Genomic DNA, 25,029 nt, shown 5'->3' with positions numbered 1-25,029 from the left:
AATTTTTAGCTCTCTGTGATCTATGCATAATTCATTTGCTCCATTTTCTTAAACTAGGTCTGTCTTTCCTCTCACTTTCGCCCTCTCTAGAATGGACTGAGGAAAAACCCCTTTTAAACTCTCTTCTATTTCTTTTAATCTAAATTGCTTTATATTTACTTATTCTGTCTGCAAATTTGATATCCAGATCTTACCTAAAAATACTGTCTTGGGTTTTGACAGTTCCTGAATATTTGATTAGAGTGCTTATAAAGTACAATACTTCAATAATACGAGAAAAAATTTTTTTTGCAAGAGAACCGCTTAGGCTTATTTATTTAGGAAGTATTTAGCATGGAATACCTACTTCTTGAAACATCTTTCCACTAATAATGAATGCTCAATAAAAGATAGTATTTTCAGACATTGAATAAAAAGGTAAATTTAATGAATATGCATTTTTGCCTTACATACCTATGTACTCACTCTAGTTGGAGTATATTCAGTGAACAAAGGATGAGTTCTTAGACCTGGGTGAGGAAAATTCTAGTATTTAGCATAAATATTGTCCTTAAATACTTTCATACAGAAAAAAGGTAGTAATAAACTGCAAGTTCCCAGTAAACATTACCATAGTAAATGTAACCATTTTGTATGTGTTTGTCAAAATCTTCATGGGTATCTATTAAATACCTTTATTAGCATTTTATTGGCTTAATTTTAGGCCTTTGCACTCATATGGTAAGCAGAACGCTTAAATCAGTTAATCTGCATGCTTGCTATGGAATCCTAATAACCCTGGGATATAACCCAGCAAAGTACAATTTGGATTTAAAATATTTTATTGTGAATCTTCATATTTTCTGTAATCATTTATAGGATATTTTTAAGTTTTGATGTTTTTGTGTCCCATAAATTTCATTATAGAAATTTTTTATTGTTTATCATTTTAGTGTCTTATGTTAGCTTCCCATATCTTTCCTTCTTTTAGGCATTTACACAAAATATAGTGCCAGCTAAATGCTCCAAAATAAGGGCAAATTGCTTTGGGGATGCCATACTTTTTCTAGAGTCTATAAAAATACTTTTATCTATAAAAGTAAAATGTAGCATTTAAGAGTATGAACAGTTGACCTTGAACAAATTGCTTCACCTTCTCCATGGCTCAGTTTCCTCATCTTTCAAAGAAAGATAATCATAGTATCTACCTACATCATGGGGCTGTGGTAAGAATTAAATAAGATGATCCAGTGACCCATGAATGGTGATTAAAATGGTGTCTTATAAACAAGTGCTGATTAAAGATAAGTTTTATCATTATCAGATACCTTGTTGTGATCTCTCTTCACCTATTGAAAGAAATACTAATTTTTAAATGCTTCTGCATTTCTAGTTTCAACTTAGAAAAAAATTGCTTTCCTTGAGCCTGCTAAATATCAACCTTGCAAAATTTTAATTCTAGTTTTCCTCCAACAGGGTTTAATTTTGCCACTTAAAGTTTACTTTCATGTTTATTTTCATACTATTCCAATACTTGATTGATCTTTGAAAAATTTGATTTCCTCTAAACATAGTTTCATGAGCAAAATGTAAAAAGGTGTAAGAATACATTATTAAAACACACAGAAACAGACTATAGAGTTTTGTATGAAATTTTGTTATTTAGAGGTCATTTTATTACATACTTTGACTCAATTATTATGAATCTTTTTTTTTAAAAGATTTATTTATTTTTATACAAGAACTGGGGTACAGGCCAGATGTGTGGGAGGGTGAGAATTCACTAGAGACAGAGTGGGAAACAGAACAGGCAGACTGACGAAATACGCTGCTAAGGGGAGCAGCAGGCATGACAGGAGAGGTCTGCTGCACCATGTGGGATGCTCGCCGGCCGGCGGGGATCAAACCCGCGCTGCAGCGTCTGCGGACAGCTTCGTAGTGCAGCACTCAACCTCCTGCGCTACCAGGGAGGCCCCATTATGAATCTTTGTTGAAGTTTAGCTAACATATCACTGGTGGTATATTGTATATTTCCATGATTAGATATGTACTAGGTAGTACCATGTCGGGGGCCACATAAGATGGTGCAGCACTAAGCCATTTTGCTCTGCCCTTTTCTCATTTTGCTCTGATTTCCATTCCCCTTTAAGATTTGATTCAGTTGCAGTCATTTGACACATCTGCAAAAGATTGTGATGCTTTTGACAAATGTTAATTGAGAAAGCACTGAAAGGCTGGCTGCATTGTAATCAAAAGAAAATTACAGAGGTTTAACAAGATGTCAGGCAAGTGCTTTACAGAAAAAGATAGACAGGTTTGAATAGGTTTCTGCAGCAGCTGGCTAGGCATGATGTTTGACTGATGTACACAGGCATCTCTCATATGGTCAATAAATTATGCCCTGGAAATAAAACACATGTTTAAGAAGTTTCTCTTGAGAGAGAAAAAAAAGATGTCAAACGTGTGTAGTGTGCACTTATCAATAGCAAGAAGTTTGTCACTAAAAAACTAGGATACTGATAAACTTAGACTATACTGTGCCAATAGAATGTTATAAACAATTATTTATGGATCAGACCTTAAAATATTGAACATGTCAGTGATAGTATGAACTTGTTTTCTAATCAGTTTTATGTTCTGATTAATATCTTATGTATAGAAAAAACATAAGTTAATGTTTTTATAAGATATTTGAAAATTGTTATTTTTAATTTGTTGTACTCAATTTAAAGTTGCCATCATGTTTTAAGAGCCGATGACTTATAAATGTGGTTAAAACTTTAGTGTAATTATCTCATCAATTCTGAATGGCAGGATTAAACTTTTATTGGCAGAAGTTTTGTTATTTAAACTTATTAAATGATAATTAATGAAAAAAATTTCTCTAGTTTTTTAATCCAGTGAATTAAAGTTTAAGTTTGAAAGTAACATTGGATACTAAAAATAACCTTTCATGATTTCTTTTTAATTTCTACTTTTAAATGTAGGGTACCTGTCATTCCTTTCATACTCTCTGTTATGGCTCAGTAAGGTATGCAGGGTAGCTTTGGTATCAGACATAATTTTTCTAGCCTGTTATCTTCAAAAGAGATTGTGATATAACCTCTGACCAGAACCAGTTGCTTTAACATACCTATGTTTTCAAACATAAAGATGCAAAGCCTCAGATGTTTCCTTTCTAAAATAGCACAAGCATGCCAAGCCTATCTTCTGTTTGGATCTAATCAGGCATGCTCGAAAATCTCTCAAGCAAGAATTGCTGCTGGGTGGAAAGATGTCACAGTATTTATTTTACTGCAAGATGTAGAGTGGGTGACTAAATTTTCTGTTGTCTTAGTTATGCATTATAGCTGCCAGACTGTTGTTGATATGTTAAATTTGGTTGGTTATAGCACTATTAATTTATATCAGAAAGTAAGTTTCACACATTTCTCAGTAGTGCTAATGCATTTGATATATACTTTGAACTTTATATAAAACTTCTTTATTTCTTGTTAGATAATATTTGATCAAATTATATTTAAATTGTATCATTCAGTATTTCATTGAGAAGTAAACCTAACACAATTAGAGTCCTACAGCAAAATCTATAATGAAGCCTCAACTACCATCACTTAGCCACCAAGATAGATAAATGGAATAAATGAAGAGATTTGTTCTTTCCACCCTGGTGATGTTCTCAGTAATTCTCATTTTGCCAATTTTGGGATAGTGGGTTGGGTGGGGTTGTGTTCATGTGTGTTTGTGTTTGCACACATGTATACATGTGTTACCTGTGTGTGAGTGTGACTGTGTGTTTGTGATTAACGTACTCATCTTTTTTCCATAGTGCCTACCACAGCTGTGACAATAACTTCTTCAGCTGAGCTGTTCAAAACCACAGTATCAACCACAAGCACTACTTCACAGAAAGGCCCCATGAGCACAACTGTAGCTGGAACACAGGAAGGAGGCAAAGGGACAAAACCACCTCCAGCAGTTTCTACAACCAAAATTCCTCCTGTAACAAATATTTTTCCCCTGCCAGAGAGATTCTGCGAAGCATTAGATGCGAGGGGAATAAGGTGGCCTCAGACTCAAAGGGGAATGATGGTTGAACGACCATGTCCCAAGGGAACAAGAGGTATTTCCTCTAAAATATGCCTTTCAGATTTATCTATACTGTACACACATTTTCTTTTATAAAGATTTATGCATATAAAAACTGGGATACAGGCCAGAGGTGTGGGGGGACGGGTGAGAGGATTCACCAGAAACAGAGTGGGGAACAGAAGAGGAGGACTGACTACAATACACTGCTGAGGGGAGCAGCGGGCGAGTCCGGAGAGGTCTGCTGTGCCATGTGGGTAGCTCCCTGGCTGGGGATCAAACTTGTGCTGCTGCGGACAGCTTCATAGCTTGCATCTCAACCCCTTGCACCATCAGGGAGGCCCCAACACATATATTTAAATTTAGTAAAAGCAGGTTCTGAATTACTCGGGAATGTTTTTGAGAAAAGAATATTCACAATAACTAACCTTGTCATTATCATTTAACTTTGGTGAAGTTGCATCTGTATACAAAGATTTTTAGACTGTGAAAGCCATTTAAGGTCAACCACTGAATTTTTTTTTTTAAATCTCTTTCTCTTAATGACCTGTGTCAAGCCTAAGATTTTTGCCCTTGGACTCTAGTAAGGCTTCCTTAGGACTGCCTTTCTCATTACAAATATTATTTTGGATGAGTCTCAGGAAAATCAAAGGCTTTCTGTTTGCTGTAAATGTCCAATTTAATTTCTCTGCTGACTTTATTTTTACTGTTTACAACTGCGTTATGCCCTTTTTGTCAGTTATTGTCAACCACTTCCATTAGTGTTTATTCAAAATTTAACACACAGAGTAGGATTATCATAGCTGATTTCCCGAATGCATGCAGAAAAATGGTTTCAATTTCACTGTTGTTTTCTACATCTGTTGTAGGAACTGCCTCGTATCTCTGCATGGTTTCCACTGGAACATGGAACCCTAAGGGCCCCGATCTTAGCAACTGTACCTCACACTGGGTAAATCAGCTGGCTCAGAAGGTTGGTTGGAACCTTTTAATATGATACACGTTGGTGAATAAGGGCTTTAACTTCTAACATAAATAATTTAGCTTTGTATGTTAAAACCAGCATCATTGCTCTTTGTTCAGCATAAAAGTAAAAAATTATGCATAGTTTTGTCTGTAAACTATTTTTCAAAGTTACATATGTTTGGGAGCATGCTGTTTCTATGTTCAGCTTTTAATGAGTGCATACTTGCTTAATTTTATTCATATTTAGTTTCTTCTGTTTCTTTTGATGTTTGTAAGACAAATAGTGCATTGGCCTAATAAATCAAATATCATTGAACCCACAGAATGCAAACAGATGTGTATATCACAGATGATTATAATAGAATAAGTTTTAAAAATGACTTTAAAAGGCATTAGTATCTTTCATATTACAATGTAATGCAATGACATTTTAGTTTGTCCTTCCCCATCTACCTTTCTGTGATGCAGACAGTAGATAATAACCCTGAGTGTCATACTGATTACATTCTGATTTAAATTTCTGGATCATTGGAATAAATAAATAAGATTTTTAAATAGCAGTTTAAAATGGTTACAGTGAAATGAGAAAGCTGTCTGAAAAAAATTTAAAGGATTTCTGGTTTTATATTTTTCCTTTTGTTTCTTCTAAATTCCTGGATAAGAATTTCTTTTGTGTGTTGAAGATCTAAGAACCTTTAATCAACTGAAATGAAGAGAAAGTTATTGGTCTCAATTAGTTGCAGATTTTGACATATTTGCAAATGCTTTTTTCACCACAACAAAAATACTCAGGAGAAGAACAAGCAGCCACAGATAGAACAAGAAATCTTACTGAAGCATTATACACTGCCATTTCAGATCAGAAGTGGAGAAAATGCTGCTAGTCTTGCCAATGAACTGGCTAAACATACCAAAGGGCCGGTTTTTGCTGGGGATGTGAGTTCTTCAGTGAGACTGATGGAGCAGTTGGTGGACATCCTTGATGCACAGCTGCAGGAACTGAAACCTAGTGAGAAGGATTCAGCTGGACGGACTTTTAACAAAGTAGGTAGAAATTTTGTAATTTTAAATTAAACATTTTGTATGGCAGCTCTTGAATCTAGCAGTTGTCTGCCAAACCTCCAGCCCCCTTGTCATACAACTTAGCACCAGAATTTCTAATTTGGTTCATTTCTCAATAAAGAATTATGGTTGAGAAAGGAGCAATGTGCCTGCCCTCCCCCAAATGAATACCAGAGGGAGATCTTAGTGGCAAACTTCATCCTCCTGATTGTGGTCAATACTCTTACTTTAGAATGCATTTATCTGCACTTGGAGAGATTATGTGTTGTACAGCACACACACTTTCTGTGTAGATACATTCAACTCTTACAGTTGGAACAAGTTTGTGATACATACAGGAATGTCAGCCACTGAAATCCAGTTTTCAGTGGCAGGTTTGGGGAGGAGGAAACGTTCTTCCTCTCTAGGCATATTAGTATATTAGTGCTATTAATTTTTCCAACTATGACAAATTTGATCATTGTTTCAACATGCTATAAAATGAGAGTTTATATGAGCTCCATATGAATCCAAAATCTGTAACTAATACAATTTTGTAAAGTTTCAAAAATTAACTTTTTTCTTTTTGACCACATGCTTTATTTCTAGTTATATCAAAATGCTTTTGACTGGTGTACTTAGTAAAAGACAACAAAAAACTAAATACACAATTTTGGCACTCACTATAGAGTCACAGAATTCCAGAGGACTACTGTACATAATAAACTTTTGAGCTCAGCTCAATTTTTGAGGATTTTTTCCTTCCTCATTTTCAACAGATAAAATCTAACCTCTGATTTTCTTTTCTTTTACTAAAAAGCTCCAAAAACGAGAGAAGACATGCAGGGCTTACCTTAAGGTATCTCTCCTGTGCTGTCACCCTGCTTTCTCCCTTCTTCAGCTACCTGCCACGCTTTATCATCTTGCTGCATGATCCAATGTATTTCAGTCTTTGATAATTATATAATGTGCCCCATATCAGCTGTACAAATGTTGATTTTTCGCAGGTATATTACTTTCAGAATAGCAAATTTATTTTTATAACTTCTGCTGTTTTTCCATTTACTCAAAGATACCAGAATTTTAATGGCATATCCTCTGATTGGAAAATAATCATATAGTCACTTTGTTTCCTGTTGTCATCTCTGTGGATTAAAAAAAAAAACTTGATTAAAACAGCTATGATATATTCTTGGCAGTTTATCATATCAAAGACTGTATAGTCATAATGTATGTGCATGAAAAAAATCACTGCTTTCTGGTCTCTTTTGTGTACTCTTAAGTAAAATATGCTTTGTTCTGAAATATTTAGGGGTCATCTCTAGACTCAGGCTGATATGCAGTGGGGTTACTAGAAGTGAAATATAAGCTATGTAACAGTGCTATCAATATTTATTATGTTGGGTTTTCATCAAGCTAAGAGGAGTAGCAAGCAGCTGTTATGCTCAGAAACTTTGTCCACTTGTTTTTATATCCACATAGTAGCAAACATGCTGAGGCCAATAATGGAATTATGCCATGCTGGTTCTATATCATAGATCAAAATAATCATGCCAAATCGCATTTTGTTTTAGTCTGAATTTTGGAAGTTTCTTTGGGGATGATAGTTGTTTTCTAACCTTGCTCATCTGAAGACCCATGTCCCTGATGAGTCAAACTTTGAAGGACTAAACCAGTTGCTTACAACGATGAGAAGTTTTCCAAAGTCATGACTTACCAATTTTGATGAACAAGGTCTAGAAAAAAAGAATGGCCTCTCACTAGTTAATAATAGGCATTGTTGGACCTGAGAACTCTGCAAGAATAGTCAGCAAGAAAGTCAGTTTATAGGTAGGAATTCTCTGAAAGTCCCCTTTTAGCCTGTGTAATGGGAGCAAAGAAATAACTGCTGAAGTGTGTAGAATTTGTCATACTCAAATTTTCATTTCACCTTTAAGGTATTAGTTAATGTGTGAAATGTAATAATTGGTATGTTGCCCAGGACATATATCTTAGCAAGAAAAGAATAGCATTTTTTCTTTGGCAGAGTCTACTTCAGGAATATGATTAGGCTAATGATCATTTTGATTCCACTAGAAAAGTACAAATGGCAATAAATAAGGAGTGTTTCAAATTAATAAAAAGCACGCCATTAGCGAGTTATGTGTATACCTAGTAAATTTCGGTATGACCTTAATTTCTGACCAGTGTCATTTTCAGTCTGTCTCAAATGAGCTTCTCTGTTCAGATAAGACTAATAAAACTCCTTAAATTACAAATCAGAAGCTGACTTACACTATGCAAATGAGGCAAGTTCTCGCTTTGTGACATAGTATTCATTTGTAACTTAGATTAGAGGCTCCAGTCTGTATTTCTTGGTGACTAATGAATCTGGCCTCAGCAGACCAATTTCTGTTCCACTCTAGTTAATGGCTGCAGCAGTATCACTGTGAGCATTTTGACTATTCTGTCTCCCATTAGAGAGAGAAAAAAGCCTTTAACGCCACTTGGAAGTATCTTCCACCTGCCAAGAAGGTCGTGGTGGCTCACAAGGCAGACAGAACGAGGATATTAAGATGGATTAAGCTAATTAATCTTACTCTGACAGTAGCCTCAAACAACTTTTCCCCTGCTCATTTCAATATAGTACCTAAAACTAGCATTTTTGCTGTTATTCTTTGTACAATATATGTTCTTTTTTCCTCAGTGATTACCAATAGATCAAGGCAATTTATATGGCTTAATGACACATTATAACTAGGTAAATGGGTTAGAGAAAATAAATTCAGTGACTTCAGCTATCTAAGCCATAGTCAGTGCACAGCTACAGTAAGTATTAGTACAAAAGCCTGCTTTCAATTGCTTAACTGACTGGATTATATTTTTATTTAATGTTATCTTGCATGGTAATAAACTAAGCTATCTATAAATATTTACAACTTGGGTATTTATGAAGACTTTATTCTGCTGTTCTGTTTTCATTAAATGTTTAATAATATAGGCTTTAAATATTTTTATTTTTCTCTTGATTCCTTTTAAAAATCATTGTTTATGAATTAAGATATACTATCAACTGTTTTTTAGCTAGACAGGGAACTGGGACAGTGAAGATGTTCATAGATAATTTATAAACTTTGAAATCACCTTTGGTTTTAACTTTCTGGAGATAGTAAGTGGACAATGTTATAAACAACTTGATTATTTTAGTTCAGATTCCAAAACAAGGCTTGATTCATTTTTCAAGAATGAATATTAGGCCCTTCCAGAGACATCAGTGCTTCCTATTTCAAATGTTCAAAGTCCTGAGATTTTTAGGGTGACCATACATGTAAGAGTACCTCAGGTTATGAGCTCATGCTATTTATTATATTTCTCTTCAACAATTGAGATTTCCATAAATAAAAACAAATCTTTTACACTTTATAATCAAACAGCAGTCAACTAATAATTAGTTACTCATGTTTTGAAATGGTCAGATATATTTCAACTTGACCAGATAAATGTCCAGGTGTTTTTCCGTCTTGACATGAGAGTAAATCATCATGACAGATAAATATTACAATTGTCACTAGTCAGTGATTGAAAATCACCTTGGTACTAGAAGCAGTCAAAACTAATGATAGTTTTCTAATGGATGCAGGCGATTGTTGACACAGTGGACAACCTGCTGAGACCTGAAGCTTTGGAATCATGGAAGCACATGAATTCTTCTGAACAAGCACACACTGCAACAATGTTACTTGATACATTGGAAGAAGGAGCTTTTGTCCTGGCTGACAATCTAGCAGAACCCACCAGGGTCTCAATGCCCACAGAAAATATTGGTAAGTAAATCTATTGTCAGGTTTTATTTTGATTTAGAAGATGGATGTTTAAGAAAGTGGTATTTCCATTGTGAATCTGTTGAGTTTTTACCAATGCTAAACTTATCTTTTGTCAAATTATTTTTGTCTATTAACAAAATATATTATTGATCACACTTCATAAAATTAATGCAAAAGCCAAAATATACCCTATGTCTTTTAAAAGTTGGCTTTATGTGGTTTTTTCCCCAACTGAAAAATCATTACAGGAAAAAAGTGTTAAGAGTACTTAAATGCCACAACATGGATTGCTTAAGTAATGAAAATGCTTGCTATGGAACTGTGGCAAATGTTTTTCCATTTTATATAATATGTTCCTAATGAATTTAAATTACTTTCTGGAATGTGTTTTCCCAGTTACATATTTTAGACACACAAATTTAAGCCAAATGTTTATATATTAAACACAACTGCCTTCAGGTGAAAATGTGGTCAGCGAACTACATCTCCCATAATGCAGTATATCCATGCTTCATAGATTATGAAATAGTTGCAGATATGTTTGAAGCGTAACTTAGAATTTAAAGGCTGGCAATGAGAGGTGAGAATGCACTTTTGATGATCTTAGAAGGACATAAAACAAGTATGGTAAATACAGTAAAGGATTAATTTGGGCTTGATTTAAAATTGTTGTAATTCAGTAATGATGAGCTCAAATAAAGTTTATAGTATCCCTTAGTAAAGAAGAAAAGCTTCCCAAGCATAAATGGTAAAAAAATGTCAAAAGGGAACACAGACTAATCTTGCTTGCATTGAGAGTGTGTGAGAGTAGTTGATACTGAATGAAGCCTCTACAGCTGGGATGCCATATGTTATCACCTAATGTTAGGGTTGTGTATGAAAGAAATGCAGAAGAGAAAGGTGTATAGAAGAATAGTCATTAATCAGATTAAAGTATCTGGATAAAAATTCAAAACCTTAAGTTTACTTTAAATAATTTATAGAAAGAGTTAATAAAATCATGTTATTTACTGTGAGGTTTTGTAAGGACTCAAAAACTTTATTTTTTTTAAAGATTATTTATTTATGCTTACAAGAGCTGGGGTATAGGCCAGAGGTGTGGGGGGTGAGAGGATTCACCAGAGACAGATTGGGAAGCAGAATTAGGCAGATTGACTGAAATACACTGCTGAGAGGAGCTGTGGGCAAGTCAGGAGAGGTCTGCTGCGCCATGTGGGTTGCTCCCTGGCTGGCCGGGAATCAAACTCGTGCTGCAGAGCCAACGGATCGCTTCATAGGTTGTGTCTTAACCCCTTGCGCCACCAGGGAGGCCCAGAATTCAAAAACTTTAAATGAAGTCAATGTAGCTTGCCTGGCCATGATCTAGAATGCTAGTCATAAGGAAAATGATTCTTCATCATAGCCTTAGTATTTGTACAAAATGAATAAAGCTCCCTCTTTTGATCTAAAGGTTTCTTAACTTTTGAGGTTAATGTATTTACTATTCTAATAAAGTTCTTAACCAAAAACCTAATATTTCCCTCTTCTGCCCTTTTCAAGAATGCAAGAAAATTTGGTGGTGCAGATTGACATTATACTCCCAGAAGCCTCATACATAGATGCACTGTTATTATATGTGTGAGGTATTTTTATCCCAGTTTGAGACTTACTTTGAAAATGTAAATCAGTGCCCAAGGATATATTTTGCCTAAGACCTGTGTTTTTCCAAAGTAATAAAGGATTATTCTTAAAAAAATAAAAGGGGGGGCTTCCCTGGTGGTGCAGTGGGTTGAGCGCAACGCTGTGAAGCTGTCTGCAGACTCTGCAGCGCGGGTTTGATTCCCGGCCGCCGTCCAGGGAGATTCCCACATGGCATGGCAGACCTCTCCTGTAGCTCCCGCTGCTCTTCTCAGCAGTGCTTTTAATCCCTCAGACTGTTCTGCTCTCCGCTCTGTCTCTGGTGAATCCTCTCACTCACCCTCCCTCTGGCGTGTACCCCAGCTATTGTATATTTTTTTTTTAAAGCGATGATTTAGTGTGAGGAAGATAGTGACCTTTTCTAGGATTTGTTCTCTTTTAGACATTAGGAATAAAATAGCTCATTATCCTTGTATTCTTTTCTCTCTTGAAACTTACATCTAAATTTAGGGCATGGCTGCAGTATTGTAGGTTATTAAGACAATTTGATTTTCCTCCTTGGTGATTTCTACTTGAATCCTATTTTAACTTTCTTATATGATTTACCCTTATATTATATAACCTCATAAAAATGGTATAATTATATGTTATAATTATGTCCGATTATAACTCTACTAAATCAACTTTGAGGTATAATTTACATACAATAAGGACAGTTGTTACAAGTATACAGTTTGATGAGTTTGACAAATGTACACCTATATAGCCACCATTTCTCAGAAGAGTTCTTTATTCTCTTCTCTCATTTCCCATGCCCTAAGTCACAGGGAATCCCTGATCTGGTTTTTATTACTATGGTTTTGTTTTGCTTTTTCTAGATCTTCAGTACTCTTTTTGGTATTAATTTCTTCTCTACAGAATGTTTCTTAGATTCATCCATGTTGGTGTGAACATCAATAATTCAGTTTTTTTTTGTTGCCATGTAGTATTCCATTATAAAGTCACATTACTCTTTGTGTCTCTGTCACTCGTTATACATTCAGGTTTTTTTCACTTTTGACTGTTAGGTTGGTAAAGCTGCTGTTTTCCGAAGTAGTTGTGCCATTTTATACACCTAACAACAGTGAGGGTTTTAGTTGTTCCTCATCTTCACAAACATTTAGGATTGTCAGTGTTCTTAAATACTAGTCAATTTGGTGGTTTGTAGTCTTACCTCCTATTGGTTTATTTTGCATTTGTATTACTACCTTGCTACATTTTGCTGATATCCAATTTTTAATGTGCTTATTGGCTATTCATATATATTTTTGCGAAGTGTTCATATATTCTGCCCCCTTTTAATAGGGTTGTTTGTCTTCTTACTAATGATTTATAAAGATTCTTTATATATTCCTGATGCAAATCTTTTATCATTGTATGTGTTTGTACACTCTTAGGTTTTCCTAGTATGTAACTTTTCTTGTTTTCAATTTTGAGGAAACTTTTTAACAAGTTTATGATGTACATTTAAGACACATTGCTGAAGTCTTTTAATGAAGTCATTTTTCCCTACATGTTTTTTTAACCTCCTTTTTCATTGTTGTTGAAGAAATTTTATTAATGATTTGTGTGTAAAATTTCCCACATTCTGGATTTCTGGACTTGCCTTACTTCACCTCCACTTTTATCATTTTACTTATATATAGTGATAAGTAGATCTAGAGGCTTGATCTGGTCAGGTTTAAGTCCATCCCCCATACTCCTCAGAACTTTGTCACATTATATGAAAGAGGTACACAATGTTGGTTGTCGTGTGTGTGTGTGTGTGTGTGTGTGTGTGTGTGTGTGTGTGAGATCTGAGGATTGATTAGGTGGTTTACCTAACCCATCCTTTGTAAAATCCCCCATCATTTATTTTCCCAAGAGGCTTACCAGCCAGCATGATTTTATCTCTGTCAATTTGAACTTACTTATATTATGGGAACTAAGCCCCCAAGTCACAGTTTCTTACAGAAAAGGTTTTACTGTTTTTCACACCTCAAATCACCTTAAAGGCTTCACTTTGTTCTTCTCCTGACATCTTCACTCTGCTCCATGTTGATTTTACGGAAGCTTGGGCTGATGGAGCCTACAATGTGAACTGTCAGTGGCTATTGTTTTTCCTAAATGCTCTCTCTTTTTCTCCTTCCTAATCACTGTAGCCGCTCCACCATGATCAATTTGAAAAATAGAATGACAGAGAAATATATTAAAATCCCATCTACAGCATTGACTGAGTGAGGCTCTGGGTGACTCCCCTGTGTATCCAGTATATTCACTTTCAGGGAATTCATTGAGCAGGGCATATGCAGAAAGTATCATCAACATCTGTGCCTCACTCACCCAGCTGAGCCACTTCTTAGTAGTTTACCAGATTTGCTACAGGTGCTAGAGGAGAAAAATAGTTATAGATAATAAGTCACCTGGGTCTTCCCTCCCTCCTAATCAGATCAAGAAGGGAGTTATCATCATCCTTGATTTACTTGTTAACATGAGTAAGCTTTAAAATTTTTTGCATACTTATGTATATCTATTACTTTTCATGTTTTAAACATTAAGGATGTAACATTCTAAGTATAATTGTGTAATTTTTCCTTACTATTATATATTTCATATTTAACCTCCTTGGTATGTCGCTCTAGTTTGACCATTCGATCTGCCTCAAAGTACACCAAAATTATTTCCCTTATGCTAGTGACAGATATTTTATTGGCTTATGCTTTTTTGCTGATTAAAAAACTGTGGTGAAAGTGCTTGTATGTCTTCTTGTTCAAACATACATACTTTTTTCTATGTGCATGCCATATACAATCACAAAAATAGGGTAACTTGAGCATGATAGAGCATGCCCATTTTCAGCTTGACCCAATATTGCCAAGCCGCTTTGTAATACTGTTTTTACCAGTTTACTTCCTCACCCGTCATGCCATCACACTTTCTTATTGACATCTATTTTGTTAATCTAATGGGTTTGAGTTGATCACATAATTTGCAGTTCCCTCATTACTTAATGTGTTTACTGGGTACTTTTAAGTTTTCTCTTCTTTGAATTTGTTGGCCACAACTTTTTCCTGTTTATTTCTCTCTAGAAAATGTATTCTGGATACTAATTATTTGAGTATGAAGTTTGTAGATATTTATTCTGTATATGCCTTCTCTTTTTTACTGGTTTGTGATATCTTTTGTTTGACAAAATACTGAAGTCAAATTTTAGTTGGCTTTAGGGTTGGCATTTCTGGTATCTTGTTTTTGTTTTGTTTGTTTGTGCAGAAGAACTGGGGTGTAAGCCAGATGTGTTAGGGGTGAGAGGATTCACCGGAGACAGTTGGGGGGAGGGGGGAATAGGCAGAGTTACTTAAATACACTGCTAAGGGAAACAGCAGGTGATACAGGAGAGGTCTGCTGTGCCAAATGGGGATTAGCTCCTGGCCAGGGATCTGTAGTGGTGATAGAGCTGAAACATAACCCCTAGGCCACCAGGGAGCCCCTTTGGTATCTTGTTTAAGAAGCATTTTCCTTTTGGTATCTCCTATTTAGAAATTTTGGTCTTTCCTGTTTAGAAACTTCAATACTTTGAGATTACTAAAATTTTACATCTTTAGAAATAATGAAGTTCTGCCTTTTGCGATTTTGTATTTAGTCCATCTGAAACTTATATTTGTTTATGAGAAAGGGAAGAAGTGAGGCAGGAAATGCATTAGAATTTTTTTTCTATGTGGATAATCAGTTGTTTCATTACTTTTACTGCATCTCTTACTTCCTGTGGTTTGTAATGATGTCTGTCATATGTCAAGTTTTTATACATCTTGGGAGTGCCTGTCGTGTTCTGATGCTTTTATTTAAAAAGTGTCAATATATGGTGACTCTTTGCATCCTGGATCTTTAAGAATTGCCTTGAGGGCCTCCCCGGTGGCACAGCAGTTGAGCGCTGGGTTGCGAAGCTGCCCGCGGCCGCCTCGGTGGCGCCGGTTCGATCCCCCCAGGCTGACCGGAGGAGGGTCCCACATGGCGCGCAGACCTCTCCTGCCACCCGCTGCTCCCCTCAGCAGTGTACTTCAGTCCTTCTGCCTGCTCTGCTCCCCGCTCTGGCTCTGGTGAATTCTCTCACCCTCCCGCGCTTCTGACTGTACCCAGTGCTTGTATAAACAAAACAAACAAACATAATAAATAAATAAATAAATAAATAAATAAATAAATAAAAACATGCCTCTATTTAAAAAAAAAAAGTATTGCCTTGACTGCTTTTTGGCATGTGTCTTCCACATATTTTAAAATCAAGTTCTACACACTCAAAAAATCTTGCTCATGTTTTTATTAGAGACTGAATATGTAGATTTTTTTTTTTTTTGCAATTTACCAAACAACATAAATTTTAGGGGTGTATCTTCACCTCTATGTGTTCATAAGCCTCACCTCACCCACCACTCTAGATTTTGATCAAGTGCCAGTTTTACCTGCTGAGTTCTCCAGATAAAAACTATGATACAGTTTTCTTTGTTGTTAGGTCATCTAATAAACTTCTGTATTTTTCCCTTTAAAATATCTTGCACTTTTTTAATTAGGTTTATTCCTGGATTACATATTTGTTTTTGTTTTTGTTGTGAATGTTCCTTTTGAATTAAATATTCGAATTGTTTGTTGATTTTCCTCATTGCAAATTTGCTAAATTCTTTTACTTCTGGTAGTATATATTGTCTTCCTTCATTAGTACATGTGGTTAATCATATGTGCTATAAATAACGACAGTTTGCTCATTCCTTTCGGTCACTATACTTTTGTCATTCTTGAATTGCTTCATTAGCTTTTTAGTAGAATGCTAACTAAAACTTTTGCTCTAGAGTTTTCATATTTGCTATAAGTTTGGCTAGCTAACCTTTATCTGATCATCTTTATCTGGGCAAGGAATTTCCCTTTTATTCCTATTATTTTGTAAAGATTTTTTACATTGAATGGGTGTTGAAATTTGTTGAGTTATTTTTGTTAGTAATTTTTTTTCTTTAATTTCTTAATTTGGTGAAATACATTAAAATAATTTCTAATCCAGTGATCTCTGCATGTCTCCAAGTTAAACTCTGTTCAGAATATTATACTTAAAGCCTGCATGTAATTTAATAAATGTTTTTGTATCCTTTTAACAAGTTGGAATATCTATAATTTCTTTGTGCTGTTCTGTGCATGAAATGAAGTCTTGTGAAAATGAGTTGGAATACCTTTTACGTTTTCTGGAGCAGTTTGTTTTAGATTCACTATATATTTAGATATCAGCTAATTTTAATGTTCATAAACTTCAATTAAACATAGCAATTGAACATTAATAGTTTTGTGTTTCTAGGAAGTTTTGCCTATTTTAAGTTTATTTATATAAATTTATTTTATTGGTATAAAGTTATTAAATTCTTGACTAAGATCTTTATTAATCATTCTGCTTTTTAATTTAAACAACTTTATTTTACTATGGATGTTATTATAAACTAATAAGAACTATTATATATAAGCTACATGTAAGATAGATTACAGTATGTTGAATGAATTTAACTCTGTCTTGTATACCTATATTCAGGACATTTCATGCAGCTCAAAGATTTTATTTTTTTGCCTATTGTCTGTTTTAAGAGTAAACAATAATTATTTTCCATATTTAAAAGAGTGAATATTGATATGAAGTATTGCAGTCTTTATTGAAATCACGTAGGCCATTTATGTTGTCATTGTTGGTATTATACTTTGAACCAAACAAACATAATTAACTGACATTGGCACACTAAACCAGTTATAGACAATATGTAAATGTTAAGAATGGCTATATCCTAATAAGTCTTTATTTACAAATACCGGCAACAGGTCAGATGTTGCCAAGAATTCTATTTTGGGGCCTCCCCGGTGGCGCAGCAGTTGAGCACTGGGTTGCAAAGCTGCCCACAGCCTTTGTGGCGCCAGTTCCATCCCCGGCTGCTCCCCGGCCACCTGCAAGGGTCCCACATGGCGTGCAGACCTCTCCTGCCGCCCGCTGCTCCGCTCAGCAGTTTACTTCAGTCCTTCTGCCTGCTCTGCTCCCCACACTGGCTCTGGTGAATTCTCTCACCCTCCCGTGCTTCTGACTGTACCCAGTGCTTGTATAAATAAATAAATAAATCTTTTAAAATAAATAAATAAATAAAGTGTGTCTTCCGTGTTACACTTTAAAAAAAGAAAAAAGAATTCAGTTTTGCCAAACTTGGGAATATAAAGGTTGGTGGTTACTAGTGAGAATTAATGGAAAGTTTTAACATAGGCCAGATGTTTCGTATGCAGAAATAGATGTATTTATGCAATAAAGACATTCAGATTTATGCTTTTTATTTAATTTTATCATTGTCATGTAATTTTCATTGAAAAGTTTCTCAACATAAAGAACCAGAAAGTCATTTTGAATTAAAGTCATTTTGAATTGTTTTTGTTTAATGATTTAAATGAAACTTTGAAAGTTGTCTATTATGAATCATACAGTTCATATTCACAAGCTGAAATTCTGGAATTAATTTACTGTAAAAAGATACAAAACTGAGGAAAATGTATAAAATTTTTGTGTAAATGATTCTACAAGTTATTTTTGAGTAGTCAAGATTCTTAGAATAGTTTCTTATTCATGCTTTTGTTGAAATTCTAACAGTAAAGTTTTGTAAGAAAAAAGAAAACAGTAGTTTCCATGTAAATTATCATTTGCCTCTTTGTGGTTTAAAGAATGCCCCTTTTTTCCTTTGTCTCATCTAGTTCTGGAAGTTGCAGTACTCAGTACTGAAGGACAGGTCCAGGATTTTAAATTTCCTCTGGGCATCAAAGGAGCAGGCAGCTCAATCCAACTCTCCGCAAATACTGTCAAACAGAACAGCAGGAATGGTAAGATGGAACTGTCTTTTAAAAATTGAAAGATTTTTTTTTGTTCATTTAAATCTATTCTTAAATGCTGAGTATTTGACTCCTAATATGACAAACACAGCTTAACATTTAAGAGTAGATTTGAAATAATCCTTTACTCTTGCCCAATAAATTTAATCTAAATAAATGTTCTATAGGATTTTTTTTATCTTACTGTATCGTTTTATTCATAAGCAGATTACCTGTATAGTCATATGACTATTTTTATCTTCTTAGGGCTTGCAAAGTTGGTGTTCATCATTTACCGGAGTCTGGGACAGTTCCTTAGTACAGAAAATGCAACTATAAAACTGGGTGCTGACTTCATTGGTCGTAATAGCACCATTGCAGTGAATTCCCACGTCATCTCAGTTTCAATCAATAAAGAATCCAGCCGAGTATACTTGACAGATCCTGTGCTTTTTACGCTGCCACACATCGATGTAAGTTATATATGCTAATGAAGTAGTGGAAGGTTATAAAACCTATAAAACCAGTGAGGAAGGAAAGCAAAACTGACATGCTGGGGATGAGGGTAGGGGGAAGGGGAAATGGCAGAGAGAGGAAAGAAAAGACCTTTCCATTTGAATTTTAAATGTTGGACTGGGTCAGAGACACAAGTTTATTTAAGTCTGTGAACATAAAATTAAATGAGCCTGGTTCAGTGATTATTAGAACTTAAGTGTATTCTTAATGAAAGCTAATTCAGTAATCAACAGGAAAATGTAAATGACTGTAATTTGTTTTAGAATGAAAATTAACTCTTACCTTAGCAGCAGGATGGCTGATTATTAACTCTTAAGACTCTGCCTTTTTAATGTGGCAAATCTTTTTGGTCTTACTGATTACAGTTGACATGATTGTTACAAATATTGTGTTTTTAAAATGTAATATGGAAGAGATATGATATCTTTGCTGTGCCTTAAGAATGCAAGTTGGTAATTAGACATCATAGTGTGTTGGAAGATTGTAGAATTTTTTGGCTCTTGTTACATAAGGAAAGTGAGTAAGTGCCCACAGATAGCCAAGTGGGTCTCCAGCATATGGCAAAAAAGGAGTAAATTAGTACAGCCTATTTTCTTCTTATATTCAATTCAGCTGATTCACTGTTTCAGGAACCTCGTATGAGTATGCTAAACTGCCTGATTCAAATTGTCACTAGCATGTCACTTAGAACAAAAATGGGCACAAAACTGAAAATGGATTTTAAAACATTGGTCCTCAAAGAATTTTCTCAGAACAAATTAATGACTCTAATTTTGTCAGAAAAGAAAAAAATAATTATTGTAATGTACTTTTAGTATGTAAAATCATACCATGGAAATTTTAATTGTGTAAAATGGGTCTTTGGTAATTTGGAGTACACTGTAGAGTGTTTCGGACTATAAAACCCCCTGTAAGTTAGATATCTGCCTTGTATAACATAGTCTACAATTTTGCTGATGAAAAACTTTATAGTCCGAAACATGCAAAGTTTAATCTAAATTACCTTTTACACATATTAAACAATTGCTATTGCCATCTTAGGGTGTAAAATCCTAATTTTATCTTGTCATTTTATTTCCCAGCCTGACAATTATTTCAATGCAAACTGCTCCTTCTGGAACTACTCAGAGAGAACTATGATGGGATATTGGTCTACCCAGGGCTGCAAGCTGGTTGACACTAATAAAACTCGTACAACATGTGCATGCAGCCACCTAACCAATTTTGCAATTCTCATGGCCCACAGGGAAATTGCAGTAAGTATTTGCACTTCTAATTAGAACCTCAGAGATTCAAAACAGCTTGTGTAATAGTTCCTTCTTTGGGTGCTTATCGTAACTAAAAAGCAAAGTAATATGGATTTCTATTTGTTTCTACACTGTCCATATATTTTAGGAAGTCTTGGCAATTAATTGTTACTTTTCAAAGACATGTGCTAAACAGACTTAAGTTTTTCTTCTTTGGGCAGGTATTTGGCAGAGGTAGTTGTGAATTTAAAAATCAACAGCAGTAGGTTATACCAAAGAGAGAAAGGCTTCTAAAGTTTAACATGTCCTCCCATCTTAAATGTTTTCTTATTTTGCAACTTTCACATTAAATTTTCTAACTACTTTTACATTACAAAACTGCAGATTTTGAAAGGTCTGAGTGACTTCTGGAGTGTTTCTTAGTATTCTTCCTTCTTGTGTTGATGATACCCAAAGATGAAAACGTTCTAAAAATTTTTTGCATGAAGTCTCTCAGAATATTGTGTACTTGATTCTTGGAACATCAATATAAAAGCCCAAGATGAAAATTAAAACGTAAAACTTGACTTATGGTAGTTAAAAAAGCCATTATAATGTCATTTATTTCTAATCATGTGAATAAATGTCCTTTAGTCTCTCATATAAATGTTTTCCAAATGTTTTATGTAGGTGATTTATTTCAATTATTATTTTGGAATCGCTGGACACTTGTATAATTTTCTTGGCAAAATCTTCCACTTTGAAAGATCATGATTTGGATATAAAATCTATAAACCAGTATTGAACTCTGCCTTATGATTATAATTCCTTTTTATTAATGAGTCCTGTTTGAGCACATGTGAATATTCACAGTTCAGTACTAACATGATGAGCTATCACATGTGAAAGCTTTTTTACCTTTAGTTGGTGTAATACAGGAATACTAATGTACCACATATCTTTTTTTTTTAATTTTCAGTACAAAGATGGAGTTCACGAATTACTCCTTACAGTCATCACCTGGGTGGGAATTGTCATTTCCCTCGTTTGCCTGGCCATCTGCATCTTCACCTTCTGCTTTTTCCGCGGTCTCCAAAGTGACCGCAATACTATTCACAAGAACCTTTGTATCAACCTTTTCATCGCTGAATTTATTTTCCTAATAGGCATTGATAAAACAAAATACATGGTAAGCACTCCTTCAGTTGATTGACTTCAGATTTCTGAGAATTATTATAACAGGTGTGAAGCCACACATGATGCTATATTTATATTTGACCTTGTAACTTGATATAATTGCCATGACACTATTGAAGAATAATTTACGGTAATTTAAAGGACAACCCAATCATTATGAAGTAATACTATTATGAGTTAATTCATTGTATTAAGGTACAGTGGCATTTTCCTAACTTGTTATTGAAACATGTAATTTTGATAGAAGAGTGCCGGGGATACTGAAATGAAACTACCATTTCAAAAATTTTACATTTTGCTTATATAGTCATTCTCTGATCATGTCTTCATCATCTAAGCAGTTTATTCATTATCATGATATCTCAGTGTCAGAAATAGAACTTAATTAGTTTGTGCTTCTTGCTATGTTCATGTGCACTGCGATCAACTTAAGAATGCTCCAGATATGACTTAAAAATGTTAGAGCCAGGGTATTTGTCGTTAAAGCAAATTTTTAAAATTCAGTTTGAAATAATATATTTGGAAAAGTCTATTCTGAAACGATCCTCTGTAAGTAGAATATTCAAATTTAATAGCTGGTAATTCTAGAAGAGAAATTAGGTAATGTTTTCTTACTTATAGTCAATTTCACTAAAAAATAGTCACGTCTTTTAGTGATGAAATTTCTAGCATGCTTTGTAAGCTTTAAACTTTAAAAATTTGGAAGTGTTTCTAACTTTCTTCATTTTAAAAAATTTTAAAGAACCAATAGTTTACACTAAATAATATATTTTAAAAACAACAATGAATATTGTCTGTGAACATGTCATAATTTTCAAGTGAGCTGTTTATATTCATATGTTCTCTTGTGTTTGTTTGTTTTTTTCCTTTTCCTTTTCCTTTGTAGATTGCATGCCCAATATTTGCAGGACTCCTACATTTTTTCTTTTTGGCTGCTTTTGCTTGGATGTGCCTAGAAGGTGTGCAGCTCTATCTAATGTTAGTTGAAGTTTTTGAAAGTGAATATTCAAGGAAGAAGTACTACTATGTTGCTGGTTACTTGTTTCCTGCCACAGTGGTTGGAGTTTCAGCTGCTATTGACTATAAGAGCTATGGAACAGAAAAAGCGTAAGTAATTGCAAGTGACCTGAGTGTTTTTCAAGTGAATAATTTTTTAAAGCCTGTTAGCTGTCAGTGAGGGTCCCTGACAGACTAAAATAGCATTTGAAAGCTTTATTGGTAAGAGAATGGGCATGCCGTGCACAAATTACAATCAAGTCTTTTGTAATTTTCTAGGTTCAGAGGATTTGTGCTCTGGCAAGGCAGATTCTAAATTATGGACTTTCTTTTTAACACAAAAGATTGACCTGAAACAAATTGAAAAAGTAAATAACTTTTTGGCCTTAGAAAGATATTAAGTAAAAATTCTCCTGAACTTAAAGCATCTGACAGGTTTAACTACTCGATTTTAAGCTAATGCTTCATTAGTTCTCTTTGTGCAGCCAACCCTCTAACTAACTTTCATTCTGAAGTGTGACAGTAGCACACTCTATCCCATATGTTTTACTCTGATAATGTTTTATCAGGCAGCTTGAAGGACTAAAATAAGTCACTGTCTTTCATTTATAAAAACTTATAGATATTTATGGGAAGTGACAGAAGGTAGACACAGTCATGTTTCTAAGGATTTTATTTGCTGGAGGCATGAATTTGCCTTCCATTTCTGTGTATTTCTTCCTTTGATAACATTAGTTATATAAAGATTCTTTGGACTAAAGAAAGCTTTTTTGACTGAACAGATGATGAAAGACAAATAAAAGAAATTCAGTGGGGATTCAATATTATATGAAAAATGAACCACTAAGTAAAATCTGTCTTAATAAGTTTATGCATCATTTACTCTAATACTGTATGAATACAATGTTTTGATTTTTTTTCACTAGTAGTCATCAATTCCCAGTTGAGGTATAATATTTGTACTATCCAGTTTTGTAACGAACATAATATCTGAACATATTTTTTCTGTTATATTCCATAAGGTTCAGTACTTTAGATCAGAGTTATAGAGCTGAAGGAAAGTTTTAAGATTAAAAACTTTAAAAGGATGAGACAGTTTTAAATAAAGTCAGAGGTCTTGAGAATTTGGGGGTAAGAGTTGTTTTTATCATATAAGAATAAGTGTGTATCAAATGTAAAGCCCAAAAGGGGGGAAAAACAGTAGATTGAAATAAGTTACTACTATTTGTAAAATAAAAGCCAAATCATAATTATTAAAGTTGTTCTTGGCCACTATAACTGAATTTTCAAAGACTAATATAAAGATAGCTTTGTTTCTTATCTGTTTTCCTTGTGCTATTGGGGATCCATTGAAACTATTGATTACATACTTTTCTCTTTTCATAATAGTTGCTGGCTTCATGTTGATAACTATTTTATATGGAGTTTCATTGGACCAGTTACCTTTATTATTTTGGTAAGCAGAGTGTTTCCCTTCATTATAAACTTGCTGCTTTAGTAATGCTATTGAAACAGAGATTTATGTTTTATTATAGTTTATCTGTATTCAGTGATTCATAAACATCTAACTTATAGCATAAAATCATATAGTACAATTTAAATAGTATGCCATTCTTGAGTTATATTTGCTAATTAGTACTATTTCTGAAAATTCTCTCCTTTAAAAAGTACATTTTCTCATTTCTAATTTTGTTTGCTAAAATGCCATCTAAAAAGTATCTAATATGTAAACTATGTTAAGAATACATGTTTTGAAACTATTTTGATAATTAGTAAGGAGTAGCTAATATATATGATATATTTTGTTTATGACTTTTGCTAAGAACTTTAATCCAGAAATTTGTCCTAAAATCTGTGATATTTGCCCTCTGTCAACCCTGTATAGCACTTATAAATTAAATGTTTCGTGAAAGTGAGAGAACATTACCTTAATATTATTTTAATTTCTACATAGTGCTTTTGTACTTTTAAATAAATGGCCACAAACTAAATTCTATTTAGGTCACAAAACATGTTTTTAAGTTTAGATTAGCAAATGAATAGTAAGTCAATAAAATTACTTTTCTAAGACTTAGAAATACAAAATAAAAAAAATACTGGATTTTAAGAAATTATTTTAAAATAAATTTAAAACAAGTTAAATATAGTGATGTTTAGTATTTTTAACTTTATCATAAGTCAGATATTTGAAATACATGTGAAATAAAAGAATTTAGCTAAAATCATTGGTTTTATTACTTTATTGCTTTAAGTTAATATTGTCCATTGTAAGATTGAAAAGGAAAGAAAATTAAATCTTGCCTATCTTTTTATTCCTATTTTAACAATTTTTTTCTTTAAAAAAGTGTTACAAATGTACTCTCTCTTGTTAACTAGTGTTTCATAAAATGGAGACAATCTTTTAGTAGTTCATGGAAACTTGAAACTATTTCAAGCGTGTATACTTTATTATTAAAATAAATTATTTTACACAAAGATTTTACCAAGCAAAATGAAAATTTGAAATGAATGCCCGTATGAGTTAAATAAAGCTGTAATATATTTCAAGTGCTCCTAGGAAAGCTGATTTCTCATCAAAATTATTCAATCCAGATGATTGCCCCAGTTTTTATTCTTGCTTTACCTGATGTTAACACATCCTAATCCTAGCTCAAATTAAATGACAAACAGCTGATATGAAAGGTGTGTCCCCTACAAACACAGCATCTGCCTCCTCC

General features: G+C 33.9%; 1 protein-coding gene across 23 annotated transcripts in view; it reads left to right on the top strand.

Moving 5' to 3' along the window:
- Positions 1 to 25,029, top strand: part of ADGRL2 (adhesion G protein-coupled receptor L2) — a gene marked incomplete at both ends in the record, with an annotated part of 145,827 nt that overhangs the window by 102,913 nt on the left and 17,885 nt on the right. For 12 of the 23 annotated variants that reach the window (XM_084241750.1, XM_084241751.1, XM_084241749.1 and 9 more), the window contains 10 exons: positions 3,809 to 4,102; positions 4,938 to 5,041; positions 5,893 to 6,078; positions 9,695 to 9,878; positions 18,264 to 18,389; positions 18,645 to 18,850; positions 19,976 to 20,149; positions 21,099 to 21,308; positions 22,203 to 22,423; positions 23,702 to 23,768. In XM_084241750.1, the coding sequence (XP_084097876.1) occupies positions 3,809 to 4,102; positions 4,938 to 5,041; positions 5,893 to 6,078; positions 9,695 to 9,878; positions 18,264 to 18,389; positions 18,645 to 18,850; positions 19,976 to 20,149; positions 21,099 to 21,308; positions 22,203 to 22,423; positions 23,702 to 23,768 (1,772 nt within the window). Of the gene's footprint in view, positions 1 to 3,808; positions 4,103 to 4,937; positions 5,042 to 5,892; positions 6,079 to 6,895; positions 6,935 to 9,694; positions 9,879 to 18,263; positions 18,390 to 18,644; positions 18,851 to 19,975; positions 20,150 to 21,098; positions 21,309 to 22,202; positions 22,424 to 23,701; positions 23,769 to 25,029 lie in introns of all 23 variants that reach the window. The other 11 variants (XM_084241769.1, XM_084241765.1, XM_084241764.1 and 8 more) reach the window with 2 other exon arrangements.

This window comes from Talpa europaea, assembly GCF_964194135.1.
Source record: "Talpa europaea genome assembly, chromosome: 9".
Lineage (NCBI taxonomy): Eukaryota > Metazoa > Chordata > Mammalia > Eulipotyphla > Talpidae > Talpa > Talpa europaea.
Note: the sequence above shows the minus strand (reverse complement) of the source record. Positions and strands in the feature narration are given on the sequence as shown.